The following is a 24,455-nucleotide window of genomic DNA, read 5'->3' as shown; positions in this document are numbered from 1 at the left end:
TCACCTTCGGTATTGTTATCGACTCACACATTGCTGGGATCTTGACACCTCTACTTTTGAGAACACTCAAAGGACAGAGGGCTAATCTCTCACATAAAAATCTCATTAGGAAGGGATCTCTTCTGTGCTGGCATGGGCAGGAGGAGCAAGCACTGTGATTAGAAACTGTTTTATTATACGTATGGGTATGAGAGCATTGTTTTTAACACAGACTGGAAAAAATGTGAGCCTTTCCTTCAACTTGAACTGTGTCCAAGGACGTCACAAAATGTCTTCATAATCAAAATTCTGAGACTCAAGCTGGTTCTCACAGAGACAGAAGTACAAGAACACACACATTTAAAAAAAAGGGTCGGGGAGGGTGATTAGGTTTGCGAGTGAGAAAGAGGGAGACAGAGCCGAGGCATTAAGAGACAAGAAAGGGGGCTCAGAATGGGCTCAGCAGATACAGCGTGAGGGATCGAGGCTAATGTCAGCTCCCATCAGTCAGTCCAGCGGGAGAAACAAGGACACAGGCAGACAGAGAGACAGTCAGGAGGGATGGGGGCTGGGGGAGGGGGTAGTAACTCCTAACGCAGAGTGGCAGCCTTTGCACCTGGCTTTGATCCAACCTCACAATTCACTACTGCTCTCTCCTTCCCAGAGGCTTCATTTAGCCGGGAAGGTGGTGCACAGATGCAATCCTGCCTTTTGACTCAAATAGGTGCAAAAAGGATCACAATGCTACTCATGTAGCAGTACTCTGTGTACTCCTTGTGATGAAGATAAAGAGAGATAAATCAGTGAGGAAGGACAAATACTACACTCAGAAAATAGTCAGGAGGTTAGTTAGTTCTAGCATAAAAAATACAATTTGTTACATGTCCATTGTTTTATTAAGTTGATAACTTATTTCAAAAAGTTGATCAAAATTAAAAATGAAGATAGAAAGATGTCTTAACTCAGAAATATATCCATTTTGGATAAGCATTTCTGCCTTCACTTAACAAGGAAGGTAATGAAACTTAATATTGTATTACAATATGTCTGAGTTAAGTGAAATAAGTTATTTATACTCAATCAAATTGACTTTGCTGAGTAGAAATAAAGTAAAATAATATAGCAACTTAGTAATTCTTAGCAATAGAGTAATTTGACCACTTGAATTGGTTCAACATAATGAAGCTTGTAGAGGACAAAACAAATCATGTTGGTTGTACTAGACTAATTGAGTTAGAAATTTGTTACAACAATGTAGCAGTATACTTACCAATAGTCTGTCTTTTGTTTTAGATACATTTTGTAGTTACTTTGAATACAGTTATATCACATTTATATTTTTATATGTATATTTGGGTCTTATTTGGATATCTTGTTTATTATTGTGTATAACATGTGATATGTTTAATCTCACACACAATGGAAATCTGAACAGTTTTTTGCTGTATGTTTTTCTTTCTGTCAGTTTTACCCTACTGCCAGTTGCTGCATTAAAGAAGTCAACTTAAGGCCTCTTTGTCCGTGTAGTAATTGGGGATGGAGTTTATCTACCTGTCAATTCACGCAAGGCGTGTGAAGAGGATAGGACAATTATGATTGTAAAATTGTGACTTCTAGTACTGCGAAAAAAGCTCCAAAAACGACTTCTACATTTCCCATGTAACAACTTGATGTCATCTTTTGATAAAGCGTCTGCCTGGTGGATATGAATACACAATCTGTGGGCAGCCAGACAGTATTTTATATCAGAACCATTCTGGTTTCTGTTTGGAGTCTGTTTGTTGTCTGAGTATAATGACCAATCATGTTTGAGTTGGTTTTGGTTGCATTGGAGATGCACAATAGAGAGTAAAAGAGGCGGAGAGCATTGTCTGAAAATTTGATGTAAGTAACGACGATCAAGCTTTTTCAAAATGCATATATATGAATTTGCAAAGAAATGATCCAGCCGTAGACATTATCTCTCAAATCCAACTTTATTATCGCAACTTAAGTTTCTAATCTGGTGTAAACAATGACTGGCCCACGTCTTGGGGACGTCTTGACACGGATGTCTTGACCTGGATATCTGTTATGAGGACATGCACTAAATAGCTAAATAGTGGTCAAACCGATAGATCAAGCCGATTTTGGAGTATAACCTGATAACAGGTGTTTACAGTAGTACTCCTCATGACCTGTAAACTGACTTTGTTAAAAATCAATGCATTGCCTTTTTGATTGATAATAAAGATCTCTGGCTGGTGGTGTGTAGTCTGAGATCTTAACATCTTCCACCATCCACAGAACAAAGGAGGGAAATGAGCCTTTGTGGAATTTCTTGTAATATTACTAGAACATACCAGGCTCATAGACCGACATCTACAAGGACAGTAAACAGGTGTAAAATGAGTGATCACTGCATTGTTCGATCAGTAAGGAAGCTGAGGGAAGTTTCGGTTATCTAACATATAATGCCTGCAGTAGAAAACTAAGCTATTTTTCCATTTCCTGTGTATTCATCGTTCTTCAGAGGATTGATCGATGTGAAAATAGATATTTCTGTTAAAGGAGGTCCTTCCTCCATCATGTAACAGTAACTACATTCGCTCCTATATGGACATTACATACTGGTGATTCTGCCATCTGAACACTACTTCATACTGCGCTTATGTTATGTGGACATTTCAAGGACTTTTTGTTTACCACATTTTTTTTTTTACCTTTCCATCAATACTGAGAGGGAGCGGGAGAGAGAGACGGAGGCAGCCTTAATCTCAGCAAGGCAGACTTAACTAGTGCTTTCTTTGTGCATCCTCATTGCATTCCACATTTGTTCTTGAAATGGGATTTAGAATGTCAAGGAGGGTGTAAGTAATGCTATAAGTAGAATATTTTCATAATCCCCGAGACTGAGAATCAATGAGACTGTTTACTCCAAAGCTCCACATGGAAAAATAAAATCCTGGAAATGGCTTCTGTTACATATCCTCAGCATACACATACACAAACACACACCACTGTTTTGGTAGCTTGCCTACTTCTCAGGATGATCTGAAAGTCATTAATCCTTCATATTACATTTTGCTTTGAAACCCAAAACTTCCTTTTTTGGTGAGTTTGTTCGTTGCTGAACCGCAGGTTAAAAGTGACTTTGACACCGTATGCACTGTGGTGGCTGACATGGTTGCTCTCCAGCACTCAATATAAGTCCCTCTGTCACAATTTATATTAAATTAATACACTTTGCAGCCAACAGCCCTTTGATGACACTGCCACAATCTAAAAATCCTCAATGAAGTGGCCACCCATCAGGGATACGCTGTTGACAAACCTAACTATGTTATTTGAAACTAAACAAACAAACAAAAAGATTCTTTTGGGAAAGCAAAACAAAATTGAGAGCATTTTCTCTCATTTTGATTTCCATTATTCATCTTAAACACACATTTGCTTCTCTATATTTTCCACTCAGCTCCCTTACACAAATATTGAAATGTAGGTGCCAGCTGTTCTCCAACATAGCGTCTCTGGCTTTGGTGCACATTAATTTACCTCAGCCCTGTTTTGAGAATGAAAGGCAAATCCCTTTATCTACTTATATGAGGCTTGACACTCGTTTCCATCCTTTCCTTTCCTTCCTTTTCTCCCTCTCCTCTCCTCCCATATTTGGAGTGCACCCTCTGGCCCTCCCCTCTGCTTCTATTTCAATATCTCTGAAATCATAAAAATCCTTCAGCCATGTCCCATTTCTCTAAAGCAAATTTAATTCTGAGCAGACAGCCGATGTGCTGTACATCAGGTAATGATGGATGCTGCTCAACATGTGAGGAGAATGTGCTGGCTGAGCAAAACCTCTCTACTAATTATTTTGCCTGCATAAGTAATGGAAACAGGCTTTTCTGTGTGTGCATCTACGACAACTGAGATCCCATGAGTCAGGAGAGAGGGATTAATAATGGGTGTAATCTTTCGCTAAGGACACATCTTTAACGGGGAGTGTGACAGTCCTGTGAAACACTGCAAACAACTTGAGCAAACAGTAATCAGTGCTCATTAATTTTCTATGACTGGAGACAAGTACGCAAATAATGACCACATTCTCCAACACTCCCTTGTCAGCAGTACTAAGAGGTGTACAGTTCTCTTTTTTTTCACACTGACTTTTATCAGCGGATCACAGATTGGTATTGCTATAGGTCCTATCTGTTGCTGTAATAGCATAACGGGGTCAAGCACTTTGGCATGAAAGTCAAAACAAAAGTGATACAAAGGAGTGACAGATGAAACAGCCCCAAGCTCAACTGGAAATTAGAAGTCAAGGACTTTTCTGTGGACCTGGGAGTATCTGGATTTACAGTGTCAGTCTAAATGAGGAGAAAGTCAGTGTCGGACAAAGTTATTATACTCCTGTGTAATGTTAATTGCCATTTGCATCACTCTGCATACATATGTAGTCTAAAACGAGTCCAGTCTAGACAGGATGTAGTAGTGCTGTTAAAAATGTTATTCAAAAAAAAAAAAGTACTGACTTTAGGGCTGGGCGATATAGCCTAAAAATAAAATCTCAGATTTTTTTCACACCACAAATGGTCACAGTTGTTTATATTTTGCTCTCAACTTTTATAATTACAAAGGAAACAGCCAACATGTTTCACAGTTCCTGTGAATATATCCCTATTTACATAATTTCCATATATGCATTTTTTATAGACTCGTGTTTAGCACTCTAATTTGATATACACGTTCGCCCATGGGAATAATTTTGTTTTCAGACACAATTCCTCTGTTTATTGCAGTTTCATTGTGATATGTTAGGAAGGGATGAAAAGAGGTAAAACATATTGTATTCCAACTTTATGGACTACCTACTGCAGCAGCTGGTATGAGCACAGAGATAAGAGTAAAAGCTAGCATGCAGCTCCCAAGGTCCTCGGGTGGTCCAGACACAGCGTCTGATTTTAGACAAACTTTACCAGACAGTGGTTTGGTTGATGTTGGACTCTGGAAATCAGGACTACTTCCAGACGACTGAGAGAGACTGTGCTATAAACATTCTGCCATGTTGATATTTAGGGAGGACACTACCATGTGATACCACAGACCATTTTTACCAGACGGGTGTGTGTTTGTGTGTGTCTGTCGAGTCAATCTTACCAGCCAATCGAAGAGACCCTGAGTTGTAGATGGCCTCGTCTCGCAGCTCCCTCACGTGCACGGTGACAGTAGAGACAGCATCCTGCCAGACTCCATCTGACACACGGACCTGGAACTGATAGAGGCCGGGTGGGGCATTCTCCTTGATGATCAGGAAGCCTGTTCGCTTGTTCAGGATGAAGTAACTGAAGGAAAAAACACACAGACAACCACACCAGTTAAAACAATGACATTTGGATGATAACATTGAAATGTCTCTTATTCACACAAAGTGAGCCCTGTAGAACCTGATAATGTAATAACCCCGATAATGTAATAAAAATCTGCACTTAATTCCATTGAAAATGTAATAAAACCTGATAATGTAATAACTTCCCGATAATGTAATAAAGTGCATTTCCCAATAATGTAATACACTCTTTTTTACCAATAATGTAATAAAGTATAACACCAAGCACCTTTAGATTTAAAGAAGCTGTTGAATGCATTCGTGTGTCATGGATACCTCGTTTGTGAAAAACGGATGAACGGGTCAAAAGTTAATAAACATTCAACTTTGACCTGTTGGTGGCGCTAGAGCTCTTGAGCTAGAGTTGATACACAGTATCACCACTTGAACCCAAGTAATGGTGGTCTGCTGTTAAATTATTACAATATTGGGGAATTATTACATTATCAGGACTTGGGAAATGAAGGCTAACCTGATAATGTAATAACTTCCCATTAATGTTATACTTTATTACATTATTGGTAAAAAAAAAAGTGTATTACATTATTGGGAAATGCACTTTATTACATTATCGGGAAGTTATTACATTATCAGGTTTTATCACATTTTCAATGGACTCAAGTGCAGATTTTTATTACATTATCGAGAATTTATTACATAATCAGGTTCTCCAAGCCCTACTACCCTTGTGAATCAGCACAAAAGCTTGCCTTGACATGTTGAGAACTGGTTAACCCACAAAAACAAGTCACCATCCCGGCATCCACTTTAATGAACTGACTTAGCATCCTTCTACACAACAGTTCCTTCAAGAAGTTTTTACTAATAACAAGCAACACTAAAACCATCTGTTATGGGGTCTTTTAAATCCCGATCTCTTGGATAATGCAGATGGCCAGGAGGCTGCAGCACAATGTGACCTAGCTGGTGTGTTCACAATATCCAGTGTTATCCAAGTGTTACTGCTGCATGGACCAGCTTAAGTCATTTTCTAATGGCATGGAGCCTGAGAGGGCAAGCTGCTGAATCTATAGGACTGACTGTTGGTGTGGTACTGATTAGCCATTAGGCTGTACAGACATCTAAATGAGTCTGCAGAGGCTAGTCATTTAATTTATTTGTCCTTCATAGGCCAGCATTGTAACTCTCTGAAAGGAAAGACATGCTGAGTACGACTGTATGCTTCTAGTAGCGCCTGAGGCAACCAACATGTTATGGAACCCATAGACTGTTTAAACACAGTCGCCCATAAAGTTGGGATAAAATATTTTTAACCTCTTTCCATGTAATGATTGTGACTGTGAATGTGATTTTATTCTCGACAGATAACGTGTATTTCTTCTCAAAACATTATTAATCAATTTCTTCCAAACATATCACAATGAAACCACAATTAACAGAGGATTGTGTCTGAAAACGAAATTATTTCAACTTTATGGGCAACCGTGTATATAGATGGACGACATTATGGCTACCCAAAAGTGAAGCCAAAACATTGCGATTGCCCCCTGGTGGCTGGCTGCACTATAGGTCATAAGCTCCGCCCTCTCCATCTTACTGGATGGGACATAGACCAAAAAATGCATACCATGTCAACTTTTTCTCAAAGATGATTTCTGTCAGTTTTCTATTAAATTGCTCATTGTCCTTCTATGTTTAGTTTTAATTAGGTATTTGAGGCTATAAAACGGGTGCAATGATTGATAGTTGTGACTTGTGATTAGTCTTTTTTATTAGGGGAGACCTAATCACTACTGCTCAGACTCTTACTGCAAATATGCAAGAAGGCAGCTCCTGTATCCTGAATGTTTTGGTATTTGTACAATAGGAGGAAGCGAAGCTACAGTGTCCATATACAGTACCGTGCAAAAGTCTTAGGCAAGTGTGAAGAATTGATGCTGGTTTGAAGGCAAAGGGTGGTCACACCAAATATTGATTTAATTTAGATTTTTCTTCTGTTCTCTCACTTTGCATTTTGTTAACTGATAAAAAATAAATTATTAACATTTCTTATTTTAAAAGCATTCTTATTTTACAGCATTTTTTTTCACACCTGCCTAAGACTTTTGCACAGTACTGTATATATACATTTTGCAGTCTATGCTCACTCCTCTTAGGTATAGCGACTCATATTTCCCATAGGCTCTGCTGTGGATGTTCAGGGTTGGTGTGACAGATGATTATGGACATGAAGCCTTTTTATAGGGCTCATATTGCTGGGCTCATCCTTTGTTGTTTGCAAATCTTCTAGGGTGAGAGTTAAAACAATACAATTGTCATAAAATGCCAACACAGTATCCCCGGGAATTATATCCTACATTAGATGTTTTCACGGCTCAAGATTTAAATTCAGTGCCAACATACAGTGCCAATAAAGGAAGTATATGCACTTAATGTAGTCAGGTGGAAAGTGGTTGTGTAGGAAGTTTCATTTTCATGCAGGAGATTAGAGTCTGAGCCACGTAACGGACCTGCAATTAAAGTTCACCTTTTTATTAACCTCAACCATTAAGTCAGAATTTTAAAAACACTGACATTGGACATTAAACAACGGTGTCATTGGGGATGTCCTGATCAAAATGTTTTGGCCTTGATTGCGCTCTGAGTCCTTTAATTAGAAATCTGCTTATACTGAGTCTGATCTAATATGTGCTTTTTAAATATGTATCCTACACACTGAAATAACAGACTACTTAATCTGAACACATCTTATTTTTCACACATTACGTGATCCACCACTTACTTACTTGATGCTGGGGGTGCTGGTTTGGTTTAAAAGCTTACATTTGAAATTGAAAGTCAGAAAGTCAGACTGATGAGATCCAATTATAAAACAATAGTTACAGCAAAGCAATGTTTCCTAAAAAATAACAACCGTTTTGGCATAAAACAAACAGCAGTCTTGGCAAACAGGTTGCAAATCTTGCAACATGGTCTCACAGAAATCCGTGGAATAGCCACGGAATCCCTCAAATTTCCGTGAAACTGACACGGATTTCGCTACAATGCAAGTTAATGCCAGTCATATCCCGTGGCTATTCCAACATACAAAGTGATTATGTACATTCACTGAGTGAAGATTTAGAAAATAAAACATATATTTCTCGCTAGAAATGTGATCAAAATCCATTTTTATGCAGAAACTAAGTCAAAATATTGATTTTTCACTAAAAATGAGAGAACTGTCCGCCATGTTTTTTTGTTCTGACCGCTGGAACCTTGAAAGTCACATGACTTGGAACAAACCAATAGCCACGGGATATGACTGTCTTTAACTTGCATTGTAGCGAAATTCGTGTCAGTTTCACGGAAATTTGAGCGATTCCGTGGCTATTCCACGGATTTTGAGTTAAGCGAAATCCGTGGCTATTTCACAGATTTCTGTGAGACCAGGTTGAAATCTTGAAAGGTGAGTCAGTACATGTGTTGTGGACTGAGACATTTAGGGAGAAAATGATTGATTGTTCTAAACAATTTTATCAGCAAACGTGTCTGTGTGTGCATTGTTATATAAAAGGCTCAACATACAAGTCAGGCTCGGCACCTTTTCTGGGTCCGGTTGCCTGCAGGACCAGTTCCAAATGTTCAAGATGACGACAGACCGATACAAATGCTCTTTCATCCCCCTCAGCCATGTGTTCTACTCAGTGTTTTATTCTGTGTTTTAGTGTTTACTCTGTTTTCTGCTGTAAACCAATTGCCCCTTGGGACAATAATAGAAAGTAAGCAGAGACGATGCATTAGGGAGAGGAACGAACAGGGAAAAATGAGACTGACTAATAGGCACAAAGACATGCGAGGAAGCAATTTCACTTGGTCCTTGTCTCTATGCTCCCCTTGTACAGTAAATGAGCTCATTCAAGTTTAATTATAGAGGAAATCCAAGGAAGAACCTTGGCAAATCAAATAATAAACCACTTGTAGAGACAAGGGCCACATTAAGTCATTTTACAGCATATGCTGTGGTGGGTAGATTACGTCTTAGGTCGAGCACTTAATTTCAGGTTTCACCAAGAGCAATTTTTACATCTTTAATAAAACTACCAATACATTCGCACTTGGTATTTACCAATTTGCTGAAGCATGCTTTCATTGCCATTTATGTCAACTACTCACATTATTGCCTTCTTCTATTCCAGTCATAACAGGATACTCACAGTTGAAGTATTCTACAAGATGTATTGATGTGCTACATCAAAATATTAATTTCCATTCTGTGCCGTTTGTTGAACTAAAGAACACTTTCAATACAACTAGTCTCTTGATTAAAAAACACCAAAAACTGAATCGTTAAAGCAAACGCTCACTGCGAACGACAACGATTTTGGATTGTTAGATGCACTGAAACGAAAATATATAAGTCAGACTGGAATGAGTTATGATCAGTTCCATTTTGTGAAAAGCCAGTAGAGCAGTGATAACACGAGGTGTGCTGAACTCAACCGAGGTCTGAAACACCAGGAGATAAGAGCTGTCATGAAATGTTAATGCTTCACAGTACACCCAGCCCTCTGTACAGGCTGAACTTTGACTTTGAGAGAGAGGGGAGAAAAGTTTGTCATTTTGAGTTCAGCTCAGTTTGGAAGATGAAGAGTAAAGTGTCATGGGGTGATGGAGTGTCACTGTATATGACTTTTGGTACTCGTGTGTGTAGGAGGGGAAACTGTATCTGCTCATTTTAGAACAGGGACGTCTCGAGGAGGGCAATTTCAGAGACAGGCCAGCCAGAGCCACAACCTACCGCAGAAACCAGGAAAAAAGCAACAAAAAAACAAAAACAAAAATAGGAGACAACCAGAGTAGGGAAGCTGGACAGGATAATGGGGTAATGGAGGAAAGAAGGTGGTATAAAGTTGGAAAATAATTGAACTAGACACCTCATAATGATTAGGCTGATTTAATGAGGAGGTTGTAGCTTAATCAATACATCAGAGATGCTGCTTGGTTGTTGATTGCTGGCGAAATGAGGTCCACTATCCTCAAATGACATCAAATATATACTTAAAAAAGTCGGATTTTATATTTTGTCATGTATTCGTAACAAATGCACAAAAAGAAGGCATTGGAAGCAGAAAAGTAGTAATTTAAATTCTGCAAATTCTAAGGGATTTCTTTTATACATCAGTCTCCAGAATGTATCCCACTGTAAAACACAGCTGGCCTCCCTCTTCCTGAGAGATACTTCATTCAGGGGAGTTGGTGCTTTGCATTATTTAAATGTCCAAATCAATCACAGCAACAAAACATGTGATTTAGACATGTGTGCAGCGAGATTAGCTGGGGAATGTAACAAGGCTCAGGGCATGAAATCAATGTGTAACACAGCAATGTCCTTCAGGTTTTCTACTTTAGATCCTCCCGAGTATTACCAATCCATCATCCATCATCAAGCAACAAAGATTCCAAGGCATCAGAATGCTTGACCAACACAACCTTTATATTGGAAATGGCAATAATGACTTTTGGATTATGTTGAGCATAATCCTTCAGCACAAACAAATAAAAACACAAACATACTTTAGCATCTTCTATCACTGCATTTCCTGTTTTCAGGCACTTACTGTGCTGGGAGAATCTGTCTGAAAATGAGCAAAAGCAACTTCTATTTCAATCACAAGTATACATTAAGCGTTGGTTTTGCTGAAATACATCCAAGCTCTGACATAAGAATTTATATTTCGCTTTATTGGCAAACTTTATAGACTTATCTGGTTTAAAAGGATTTCTTTCTTCAGTTATATCAGACTTGTAAAGAGCAGATTGTAAAGACCCAGCCATCATTGGCACTCACTTGAGCATGTGCATGGCAGTCTGATGGAAAATAGGGATACATAAAATGAATTTGGACAATTAAGGCAATTTAGTGTACCCATATGTGCACGCATGGCCCTTTGCCTAAGTGCTTCAGGCTGATAAAATATTTGTTTCTAATTTTCAAATCTCACACAGTGTAGCATTCTGTCATATGTCTTAATTGGAGGAATCCAGCATGGGTGGTTAATGAAGAGTCACATTATTTACCTTGGTACATGTCCTTCAAAGACGTACGTCTTGTTGTCCCAGTCATCGGGGTCAGGAGAGTACACCTTTCCAAGCACTGTAGTTGGCATACGACCTGATAACAGAGATATTCGATATTATAAAAGCTTTCTGAGCCTGTTGGTGCTGAAAACAAACACTTTTAGTGAAAGTGCACTAACACTGCGAAGTTGCCCTGTGTGATTATATTATAGTTCTTTTTACAGCTGTTGGCAGCGGCTCTCACTCTCAACACTAGACCCATTTCAAAAATGTTACCCTTATTATTCAGTAAGACACAAAAACATGGGAACATAGGGACCTAGTTGAAAAATACCAAAATTCCCCTTTAACTCTGTGCATAAATGTTTTAGTGCAAAGTTATAACTCTGCAGTGACCTTCCATTTATTCAGGAAAACTTTCAGGATATGAATTGATGCTGTTGCTTCTCTGAATGTGAATCTCTTGAATGTGCTTGTATAAGTGCGTGCCACGTGTGTTTTGCCTCTAATACCATATCGTGAGCCTTGAAAGTCATGACAATACACCCAATAACCCAAACACAGACAAACAATAAAGCAAATGAAAGCTCTGATTGTTCATGTCTCAGGTATTCATGCACAATGACCTTCAAGCAAAATGAAACACATAACAGAATATGCTTTTTGAATGCACAATGATTATAATCATGTAGAAAGAACAGTTATTGCTTTCAGTCTCCCTCCATCAACTCGTCACTCCCTGAACCATGTGGGAATTATTCGCAGCGTACCCTTGAAAATTTAAAGGCACACCTTGACATGTTGCATTTTAACCTTTTGCTTTTCTTTACCAAAAACTAAGGAAAAAGTTAGAAGCCACCAAAACAAATTGTTAGCATTCATGGCTTTCAGTGGCACAAACTGATAATGCCATGTTATTATTAGAGAAGTTAAGTGATAAAGCCTTTTATTATTAGGTGAGAAGCAATGCAAATCCCTGTTTACCTTGTAGAGTTGGTAAGATGTAATACTTTTAATGACTGACTCAACTGAATGACAGGCTTGTTGTGACACAATACATTAGTAGGTAGTTTGTTCTATATCCCTATACTAGACATGCAACAGGTTCTAGAAGAACAAACATTACAGCTGTTTAATTGCATGTCAAATGAAGTAATGGCTTGTCTTTGTGACCTTTAGAATAGCACCACAGAAGTCATTCTAACTAACAACCGATGATGTGGACAGTGATAATGTGGTGACAGTGGGTGGATTGAGGCAGAAGTGAATAACACAATAAAAACGGTGTCGCCTCTATAACTGCACACTGATAAGAAACTAAGAAACAGAAAACTACCATTGACATCAAAGTTCAAAATGTGCATGAAAACGTAGATGTAGACGATGATAGATACATGTATCGGAGTCACTTTATTACTCAATTTCTGCGTCTTTGAACACTAAATTTGATGGAGCTGAGGTTACCCAGAATTTAGAAATTAATACAACCGCAGTGCTTTTATTTTGAAGGCGATTTACGTATATCTGAGTTACCCGAGTTACCTAGGTAACCTTGTGAATCCACCATAAGAGCTAACAAACATTAGCGTTAGCACTTGAGCTAACAAGCACTTTTACTACAGTTAAGACAACAAATATAGCCACTAATATATATGACAGAAGAAAATAAACTTTAACAAACCTTGTGTCCTGTCAGCCAGCCACTATAGAAACATTTTTCATACTTTATATCAACTTTATATGAGTTGCGGAGCACTCCTTTTTATTTACCGTTCACACCCGTTTCACACTGGACAACACCTTTTCAAAATAAAAGCATCACAACATTGTATATTTTCTAGGTGTTTTACAAACATGAAAAACAAGCTATATGAAACAAAAATACCAATAGGAACCTTGCTAAAGGTAATTTACAGTTGTGTTTAAAATAAATGGAAAAGTGATATAGTGATTGGAGTATTTACTACTTTTTACTGCTATATTTGATTTACTCAACATTAACAGTCTTATCATAACATGTATTCTTAAAAGTAATAACTTATTGTATTTTATAAAGCGATTAAATTAATATTGAACAGAATTTAGTTCAGAATTTTGGTCCGGCCTCAGCAACCTTCGTGTTATTGGGTCATGTGGCCCTTTGGGAAAATTAATCGCCCACCCCTGCTCTCACCTCTGTGACTGTTGATGAAAATTTTCTTCTCCCCCGCCGCATGTGCATGATCATTTTGGTCACCTATGGTCACTGTCAGGGTGCTGGTCACCGTCTTGGCTGGATGGCCACTGTCACTCATAATAATAGGAATGAGGAACTCTTTCTGACGCTCGCGGTCAAACATCCGAAGAGCTGTCAGTGTCGCCGTGCCATTGAGGTTGTCCTGGAGATAGAAATCATTGCTGTGTCGATAGTCGGAGGGGACAGTGAAGTGAAAGGGCGGGCCGTTCTCTGGAGAGTCTCGGTCAACAGCTCGGAGGAGGGTCGACGTTTGGTTCAACCTTACTACCTAAACAAGAAGGGACAGCATGAGCGGTGGTGGGTTAATTAGGTTTCATACGACCAATGGAATTCTTTCTTACTCTCTTCTTGTCACCAAATTATAGTATTATATCATATATGTATGGTAACTTGAAAATCAAACCTACCTGTGGTCCAGCCACATTCTCAAAGACTATTGGGGAGTACGCCGCCTCAAACTCTGGTCCGTTATCATTTACATCCAGCAGCGGCAGCTGGACCGTGGCGCTGCCTGTTAGAGGCGGAACCCCGTGATCGGTTGCCATGACAACCAGGTAATGCTGTGATATCCTCTCTCGATCCAGAGGACGGGCAACAGAGAGTACGCCCGACTGATCGATGGTGAACAGCCCCTCGGGGTCTGAGTCCTCTGATAGACTGTAGGTGATGTCCCGGTTCTGGCCTGAATCAGAGTCACTGGCTACCAAACGTGCCACGCTGGTTCCCACATTAATGTCCTCAGGTAGAGGGGCAAGAGACAGGAGGTGTGGAATGAAGACAGGGGCGTGGTCGTTATAGTCCTCCACCTCCACCACACAGTGCAGAAGGCTGGAGAAGTCCAGGTCTTCAACCTAAAACAGGAATAATAATAATAATAATAATAATACATTTTATTTGTAAAGCACTTTTCATTGTTAAAAGCAATCTCAAGGTGCTACAGAGTACAACAAGATTAAAAACCGGTTAAAAGGCCAAAGCACAATGATACATTTAATAAAAGGCTTTTCTAAAAAAGAGGCCTTTTTTAAAAGAGACTGTTGTCATACAGTCTTACGTGTCATACTATATATGCAGCAGAGATTTAAATGGAAAGACATCCATATTATATGTCTGGTCTGCAAGGTGTCAAAGGCACCGCTACCATAATTGTGATTGTTATTAACAGTTTTTTCAAAAAAGACATTGTGCATAGTCTGCGCGCATAGCTTCCCTAAACAGTAGTGATCACCCTCCAGCTGTGAAATATGTTTATCATTGTATGCCCTTAGGCTGTAAAGCAATATCACATCATGCATTCATCTGCGTTCATGAGTTTGCTGCAGCTGAATTTTATATCACTCTATAGGATGTCTGGTTATTTTCCTACAGCTACATCTCTCAGCTATCAACATGGAAAGTTGCCTTATGTTGCTTTAAAGTTCTTGTCTGTAGCTGACATATGACACCATCTGCGTCTTCTGTGACTGACTTTATAGTTCTCTTCACCGAAAACTTTTTTGTCTTAGCTTTTGGTGGAGGTGCTGACAGGTTGATTTGAGGGAGTACTGAAGAAAAACAAATAACTTTCAGATCAATGCTTAAGACATTTCCAAAACATTTTTTCATTCTTTTCCCATCAGTTTTCAACCACTCTCAAAAAACTTTCCAGGAACAAACTGTGTGTGGATGTACCCAAACTGCAGATGCTTACTAACACTTCAACATCAGGTACCACAGCACTATTCATCATCTGGCTTGTCAGTTTTGACTCAGACTCTATTTCGCAGCATCCCCTTCACTGAAGGTTCCTTCCACAAAAGTGAAATTAAAGAATTAGAGAGAATGATTCAGGCCCCGTTTACACGAGGACGCTTGCGGGTAAAAACGACAAAATATTTTATGGGAAGTGCCTTTCGTTTAGACGGTGACGGCGTTTTGGGGGCTTAAAGACGCAAAAATCTGAAACCACCCTCCAAAGTGTAAAAGTTGAATCCTCTCCTCCGTAGCGTGTCGTCTACACTGACAAGACACAAAACTCTGATCTGATCTGCTCACGTCACGTATGTGTTTACGTCACATACATGCTCCAGTACAGGAAAATAAACAAACATGCGATTATTTCCATGCGTCGGACCTTCAAGCTGCTCTGGCAGCTCTAATAAACTTACAGGAGTCTTTCCACCAAATGTACAGGATATGTACAGATAGTATTAGTGAACAGAGAAGGATCTGGAATTACCTCCATCACATTCTGGATGCAGCGATTGGTGGGAGGCGAGCCAGACGGCTGTGAACGAGACCTGGGAGATCTAGTGATGGTGGAGAACTTTGTGGAAGGAGTAGCTGATGAAAATGTGTGGCATGAAAACTTCCACATGCCCAAAGATGCTCTTATCACTTTAAGTGATGCCGCCTGGCTGCATACAATCGAATTTCACACACTTTTGCATCATCATATGCACGCAGAATTCCTCCCGAAAATGCTCGTCTGAACGAGGAATAAAAAGTGAAGACGCCACGCCACTTTTGCGTCTTCTGTTCAGACCGTCCTCGTGTAAACGTAGCCTCAGAAACTGAATATAGTATGACTATGGCTTTTGGAACAGCCTCTACATACCTTCAGTGTGAGGTTGAACCTTTGTTCGCTGTGTCGCTCATAGTCAAGACGTTTCTTCAGCCTCAGGGTTCCTCGCTGCTCCTGCTTGTGACTGACCATGTAGAACTTCTGCTCTTGGTCTCCAGCTACAACACTAAAAGTCAGCTGGGCATTTTCTCCAGTGTCTCTGTCCTCTGCAGCAAGCTCCAGGACCTGAGAGCCAACAATAACATCATGTTAATAAAGAGTGGATGGTTGAGCTCATTGGGATTTCCAGCTTCTTTCACTTTTGACACATTGATTGAAATCTCTCCGAGGCGGTGGCATATTTTTAGCCAGTAGCAAAGTAGCATAGTTTGAAACAGTGGAGACAATGTAGTTTCCTGTTGCTATCAGCTTGTATTATAACAATGTTCTGCTACAGATTCAACAACATTCATGTCTGTCTCTGACCATCTGGGGGTTAAAAAGGCTAATCTAACAAGTTGTTACGGCTAATGTGTTAACAAAGCAACATGTCTATTCTACTGGCACACTGAGTCGCTACCCAAGGTGTGAAAAGTTCAGTATTCACTGCTGTGCCAATACTTTTACAAAGATATTTTAGACTGCAGCCAGTTACTTAAAAACAGAACTAGTCTTTGTCTTAAATGTAACTTGATAGTCACTTAAAATTACATGTTGCATATGGCTAATCTTTGAATGACTAATTTAGACTAACTTTGATGGACTGTGAAACAAGACACTTACCAAAAAGAAAAATGCAGATGCAACAATGACATTGTCTTCTGTGAAACGAGCCACTCGTTTGCAATTCCAGATGTAAAAAAACATTTATGATCATGTATGTTCAAACAGGAAGTAAGGAAGTACTTTTATATACTTTAGTCAACAACTTAAGTGTACTTATACATCATTGGGACACGTTATCCACTTTTTTTCTTTACTGTGATAGTTTTAGCCATCTCAAACAATGTCAACTTTGCATCAGAGGTGACATAATTGACCGAATGACACTTAATGGCAACATACATAAGCATGTCTAAAGCCTCCCTCATCTTAATGACAGATGTCATATCATGGTTAAGACATTGTCATGTCAGTCTTATGCATACCCCTTTAAATAAAGTGTTATCTTAGTTAAATTGTTGAGAGAAAAAAATAAATCATATAGAGCTACATTGAAAATCAGATGTAAGAAAACCTGAAAAGGTTGTGTATCCTAACTAGTCTGATAGTGAAAAGTGCTCCACTTGCTGTAAACAGGCAGCTTTCCTGGCTGCTGACTTTTACTTCCTTTGATGTTTTTGGTTTTACTCCGTTGTATTTTGGGAGATACTGGATGCTGGAGTATATCATCATCTACCAACAACTGCTGTGTTCACGTTTGCAAAGGTCATTTAAAATGAATTAGGAGAATATGGCTTTGTGGTTAATAGCTTTATAATATTAGCTCATAAAACGGTGCCTCATTAAATTTGGAAGCCTCTTCTGACCCACCTCTGCATTTGGCTCTGCGTTCTCCGAGATCCTTGCCAGGCAGGAGTGATCAGTGAATCTTGGAGCGTGATCGTTCACGTCCTTGATTTGAATGGTAGCGGTCCCAGTTCCAGTCATCCCTCCACCATCCCGGGCCTCCACCACCAGGAGGTAGGACTCAACCTGCTCCCTGTCCAGACCAGCCATGGCCACAGTGATGGTCCCAGTGGTTGGGTTGATGGTGAACATTTCTGAGAAGGTAGGCACTCCTCCCACCTCGATGTTAGTGGCGTCCAAACTACCCATAATCCTGTAGGAGAGCACGGCGTTCTGCCCCACAGCTGAATCGTCCAGGTCAGTGGCCGTCATCTCCATCACAGAAGTCCCCACCACCGAGTTCTCCGCCACGTCTCCGTGGCAACTGGGGGCACAGGTGAAGACGGGCGCGTTGTCATTGATGTCCCACACGTTGATGATGACATCGGTGAAGCCCGTTAGACCTTCGCCGCCCTCGTCTGTGGCCAAGACGACAAAACGCCACACGGCGCGCTCCTCCCGGTCCAGGGTCCTCTGGGCGTAGATCTTGCCTGTGACCTCATCAATTATGAATTCACTCTCTGCTCCCTGGCCATGGAGGGAGTAACGCAGCGCCTCCTGGTCAGCGTCCTTATCTGGGTCAGACGCTGTTACCTACAACATCAAAGGCACAGCGAGACAGAGAGGCTGATCAGAGCGTGATCGGGTCTTTACACCGTTTAATAATTGAAATGCTGCTGACTCGGGGTGATAACTTGACTGGAAGCACTTCACAACTGCTCTGTGCATGTTATGAACTCTCTAGTAGGTAAACCTGGCAGAGATCCAACCTCCTCAACCACAACCCCCCACCTCTCCTGACTCTCTTTTCTGTCTGCTCTTTCTCACTCATCTTCAACACATCAACAGCAATTACACCCTGGGCAGGCCAAAGATGTTTCAATTTAGCACGATAATTGCAGTGTGATGTCGAGCCAAAATTAACTCGTGTTCTTTTAAGTAAGAAATGTGCTCTTAAGAGAGAGAAGAGAGCAGTGGGCTTACTATGAATAGCTTTAAAGGGATAAAAACAGAGTATTTCATACTATGCTATAGTCTGTTTTCAATAGGAGTTTTCAAGGGTGAGTCTTTATGAATGATAACCTATAAAATACATAGTTTAAAGGTGAAAGCCTGGATGATCTCACAACTGATCATATGAAGCCATTGCTATAGTAGTTACTGGATGGAAAGTACAATCAAAATCAAAATATGGAAAAAAAGAGAACTAAATAAGGGTGACCAGAATCTAGATTTCTGCTGACATGAGAGAATGGGTGTTTACTTAAGGCAAATAACAAATCACTTATTTATAATAAAAATCATAAATAAATAAATAAATAAAAACTATTTTCTAAGGGAGGATAGAGGAGAATGCACTAATCCAAATCAGAATGTACCGTCTGTCTGTTGCTATTCTAAATGAGGCATTAGGGGATATCTGCAACTGCATCCTAGTTGTCCCAATCTCCTAAGCATTTAGAAAACTGCTGGCCCCAAAGGACAAAAGACACAGCACAAGAGGTAATATATGGTTAAATAAACAAACAAAGGGAGAGAAAATTAATGTTTTTCCCAGTTGTATCAATTTCAAAATTCTTTTCCTCTCCCTAGGTGCTGTAATTTACAGAAATTGGAGCATACAGCTGAGAGAGCAGGGGGGGAAAGAGAGCCACCAACACACATATGCACACTTACACTTATCACATGCAGATAAGTACACACAGTAAAACTAATACCAGAAGAAGACAAGAGCTGAGCAAGATGTGTAATATTTTACAAAAGTTAAAATCTTTTCTGCTTTTTTCACCAGAATGATTAGTGAAAATGTTTTGGTTTAGGGTTAAAGCCTGAATGAATCATCAATGGACCATATCCGGGCTACGGCAACCTAATTATTTCTGGATTCAAATTCAAATTAATTTCAAAATATTGAAGAGCACAGAAGTAAATAAAGGCAAACTTAATGTAAATTCAATTTACTTGCATAGCAAGACCTATCGCTGTGGCAGCGCTGGAGAATGGTCTCACTGCAGCTCATTATCATTCTACTATTGGGGTGAAAAGGCTCTTGCTTGTTTGTATTTCTTTAAACCAGTAGTTCTCAACCTTTTTGAGTCGCGACCCACAATTTAACATGCAGGTTGTCCGCGACCCCCGCTCACTGAACAGAATCTCACACACACAGTTCAGATCACCCAAAAAAGAAACAAAATGACCAAAAAAAGGAAACAAAATGACCAAAAAAGACTCAAAATGACCTCAAAATGACCAAAAAAGACACAAAATGACCAAAAAAAAGACACAAAATTACACAAAAAAGAAAAAAAATGACCAAAAAAGACACAAAATGACTAAAAAAAGACACAAAATGACCTAAAAAAAGAAACAAAATTACCAAAAAAGACACAAATTGACCAGAATATGATCAAAAAAAGACACAAAATAGAAAAAAAATGACCAAAAAAGACAAAATGACTAAAAAAAAGACACAAAATGACTAAAAAAAAGACACAAAATGACCTAAAAAAGGAAACAAAATTACCAAAAAAGACACAAATTGACCAGAAAATGATCAAAAAAAGACACAAAATGACAAAAAAAAAAAAAAAAAAAAGACCAAAAAGACTAAACCACATTAACACATGAACACTTCAACACAGTGGAGACAGAGCTGACTTCCAAAATGATTTGGCGACCCCCAGAAATCATCTCGCGACCCAAATTGGGGTCCCGACCCCAAGGTTGAGAATAGCTGCTTTAAACCAATCACAGTTATCTTGGACAGCACTGACTGCTGATCATTAAATCAGTCAATCAATAATGAAAGAACTGTACCTGCAGCACAAACACGGGTGATCCATCCAGCTCCTCCGTCACGCTGCCGTAGTACTCGTTAACGGTAAACACCGGAGCCTCGTCATTCTTGTTAACCACATTTACCGTCACGGTGGTGTAATCCTCCCACTTCCCATCTGAAGCCAGGACGTGAAGCTTGTACCTGAGCAAAAGTTCAGCTTGGTCAGGGACTTCTTAACATTCATATGGGCTTTATACAAAAAAAAAAAAAAAAAACACTTGAAAACTTCTTGTCACTTAAAACTATTGAGGTCTAGTTGGTTTTAAGTATCAGAGATTCAGGTTAAAGCCACAGCATATAACGTGTCAGACAAAGCAATAAACAAGTCAGGCAACAAGGGAAATAACACAATATATTTGATGTAAAATTGAGTATTTACTTGAGTCCAAAAGTAAACATTTGTGCCTCAAAGGATTCTTCCCTGGAGTGTGTTCCTACCTTTTGTTCTGTTCATAGTCCAGCGGCTGGGCGATGAAGATAGTGCCCACCTCTGGTTCCACATCAAACACTCCTCCCGTGTTGCCTGATGTGATCTGGTAGCGCAGCTTAGCGTTTCCACCTGCAGAGCAGCAAAAGATGGAGGTTAAATGATGATTGACAGTTCATATAAATGAACCTTAAATACTGACAAACCAGAGCATGGTTAGTAAGTCTTGTTGGAGCTGTGGTGAAATAAAACAGGCCAGGAGCTTATCTCTTGCATTCGTACCATTAAAGTGCTTGGGTGGATTGGAAATCCCCATCTAGTCCATTTCTGTTTGTTTCTGCCAATCCACCAATCTGTTTCCCTTAACTAAGATGGATAACATCAGCCCTCTTTAGCTGGCGAACTGGAATCAGATATCAAGTGTTGGTGTGATCTCATTCTTTTGAGTCCTTAAACAACAAGCAGTCTCTGCCTCAACAAAGGTGATTACTAGACGTGCTGCATTGCATTTTCATGAAAGTATATTTAAGAGCTACGCACAGAAAAACTAAAGCCTGAACAACGATTTATATTGCAATGGATGTCTTTAGCTTTTTGTTGGTTTTGAAGAAAACAATAACCTCATTGAAGCATTTTCTGTTTGGTAATTTTACACAATAAGGAAAGGAGAAAAAAAAACATGTTTAACTGACATCTTTGCAAACAACACAGTTATATGAGTACTAATTAGCATGTATGCTCTCAAACCACATCTCTTCACTTTAAGAAGCGCTCTCAGACCAGATACAGTCTGAACACAAAGAACAGACACATTTAAGATCCAAAGTTTCCTGTGAAAATACATAAAATTAGAACTTTCAAACAGGCAACAATGACCTTTTGGTGCCACTGACAAAAGATCACACACACACATACACATACACACACACACACACACACACACAAAATAAAATAAAATACAGGGATGTTCTTCCATTTATTACACTTGCCCTTCAGAAAGAAAAAAAAATGAATACTGCTTAATAGGAACATCTATAAAAAAGACGATTTGACTCTCTTCATAAAATTTATTTTTAAAATATTCACTTCATCCAAAGAATTTCTCAGAAATTAAATTACCTACCATCAAAACCTTAAGCAATCCAGCCTTTTTATCCAACACAAAGCTGATAAAAATTACATTTAAATTGTCTTATTAAGGTGTAAGATAGATTTGAAGCCAGAGAACTTGAGCAAGGTCCTGAATAGAAAGTCCACATCTACTCTCAGCCTGGTTTCGTTAAAATTATGTTGGCATGTTTCGGGGAAACTCATTTTTTCTCGCAGATTACATTTAATCTTGACATAACATTTTGATTCTAAGTCTGCAGATATCTCCATGTGGAGGTGGTTGGGAAACCAAATTTCAATATAGAGTTATTTTGCACTCATTTAACCATGTACTTAAACTGTAGATTTATTTCAAATCATAATATTTTAAATCTTGTGTTTAAACTGCAGCTAAAATCTGGGAGAAAATATGAGGTAACACTTTACAATAACCATCATTTATAAATGGTAAAAAGATAGTTTATTAACGTTTAATCATCATTTATAAACAGTATATAGGCCATTTACAATGTTAAATACATATTTGATTAATGTTTAACTAACTTAATAATTTATAAATGGCAAATAGATGGTATATTAATGTAAGTTTATAGTTACTTTACCATTAACAAACAATTACATTATAATTAATAGTTTATCAATAGTTTTAGTTGCACTCATTGTAACATTTTAAACACCATATTAAGTATGTTAATGATTTTGAAATTATTCATTTACCTTTAAGAAATTGGTTGAAAACGTTTAAAGATGAAATATGTATAGCACTTTGTAAATGGTTAATAATTGGTTTATAAACCATCTATAAACATTACTTAGATGGTTATTGTAAAGTGTTACCAAATATGATTCCTTAAAACATGATTGAGAACGCAGTTTAGTTGTTTGGGACTGTAATTTTTTGGAGACAGGGTTGCTATTCTAGAACAAACAAAAGACGACGAATAAACGCACCAATGGATGAACAAAAGAAAGCAAGAATACATTGTTGGGCTGCCACTGAAACACCATATACAGTGGACTTACAGTGGGGCTTTTCATCTTTGACACTGGGAAGAGCCAACCCATGTAATTCACATTATCACATTATTACAATATGTGCCAAGGAGGTTATGTTTCAGTTTGGCTTGTTTGTTTTCTTCTCAGCAACATTAGAGAAAAAACTGCTGGCCCAATTTTCATGAAAAAGATTAGTGAAAGGGTGTAGCACGGGCCAAGGAAGAACACATTAAATATTGGAGAAGATCCAACTCACAGGGCGGATACACTAATTATTTTTCACTTTCGTTAACATTGCTGGATAGGATAGGGCACGGCCTTGGCGGAGGCCTACAGTCTCTGAATACCCTTCTAGTTAATGTTGCGTATTAACTTCCAATGTCAGAAGTGGCCTTTAGCAGACCATGAGACATTCCATGTCTGAGGCTAAAACAAGTACAACTGTGTGTTAACTGTGGAAAAACACCAAAGGCATGCACAGTGTGTACCTGGAACGTCCTGTGAACTACTATAAGTGAACTTATTAATCCAATCCAATCCCCCTTTATTTGTAGAGCAAATTTAAACAACACAAACGTCTCCAAAGTGCTGTCCATAAAATCAACAATAAAACAAACAATTCCATATACCAATCAGCAATAAATAATAAGTGTATACATCTAAAATGATGCCATAAATAAAACAATACAATCAAAAAGATAAACATAGTAAAATAAAATAAAAGACGTAGTTAAAAGTAGTAAAAGAAATAAAAGAAATAAAAGACACAGAGGACCACAAAACTCACGCAGTGTTAAAAAGCCAAGGAATAAAAATGGGTCTTGAGCTTGAAATTATTAACAGAGGTCATTCAATTTGAGGGTGTTTGTATTGGAACATGCAGAGATTCATGTCCCATCTTTAAGTTTCCTTCACAAAATATGGACCAAGATCAGCAATTAAAAGGGCAGGAAGCATGATACACAGAATTCTAAAGACCAAAATTTAGAATAATTTCGATTTCAGGATTCAAAGCAGTAAAGGCTCGGTACTTTGTCTGCCAAGTGTCATTAAAATTACAAGAATGCTTAAACTGAAAATATGTCCTGATTTTTATCGAAGAATTAATAATCCGCTGTTTCAGTCAAACTAAAATCATATTCCTGTGAAGTCCCCCCCTCTCCTCATCTCAAAAGTAATCTCCCCACCTCACTCAATAATGTCTTTTTTATAAAGCTGTGCAAAGCATATTTAATAAAGTCTATTAGATGCTGATCAACAAAATGTTCCCCCTCAATGCAATTACTGGTAAAGTGAAGGTCTGCATCTCAATCACCGTTGCCTCTACCACCC

The 24,455-nt window shown here is 38.8% G+C and overlaps 1 protein-coding gene across 1 annotated transcript in view; it reads right to left on the bottom strand.

The window, feature by feature from the left end:
- Positions 1-24,455, bottom strand: part of si:ch211-186j3.6 (neural-cadherin) — a 393,221-nt gene that overhangs the window by 152,912 nt on the left and 215,854 nt on the right. The window contains exons 17-24 of the mRNA XM_059351714.1: positions 21,029-21,149; positions 20,569-20,731; positions 17,677-18,345; positions 16,198-16,389; positions 14,009-14,452; positions 13,539-13,869; positions 11,366-11,459; positions 5,116-5,300 (exon numbers count right to left, since the gene is read on the bottom strand). Of these exons, the coding sequence (XP_059207697.1) occupies positions 5,116-5,300; positions 11,366-11,459; positions 13,539-13,869; positions 14,009-14,452; positions 16,198-16,389; positions 17,677-18,345; positions 20,569-20,731; positions 21,029-21,149 (2,199 nt within the window). The remainder of the gene's footprint in view (positions 1-5,115; positions 5,301-11,365; positions 11,460-13,538; positions 13,870-14,008; positions 14,453-16,197; positions 16,390-17,676; positions 18,346-20,568; positions 20,732-21,028; positions 21,150-24,455) is intronic.

Source organism: Centropristis striata, chromosome 2 (assembly GCF_030273125.1).
Source record: "Centropristis striata isolate RG_2023a ecotype Rhode Island chromosome 2, C.striata_1.0, whole genome shotgun sequence".
In the NCBI taxonomy this organism is placed as follows: domain Eukaryota; kingdom Metazoa; phylum Chordata; class Actinopteri; order Perciformes; family Serranidae; genus Centropristis; species Centropristis striata.
Note: the sequence above shows the minus strand (reverse complement) of the source record. Positions and strands in the feature narration are given on the sequence as shown.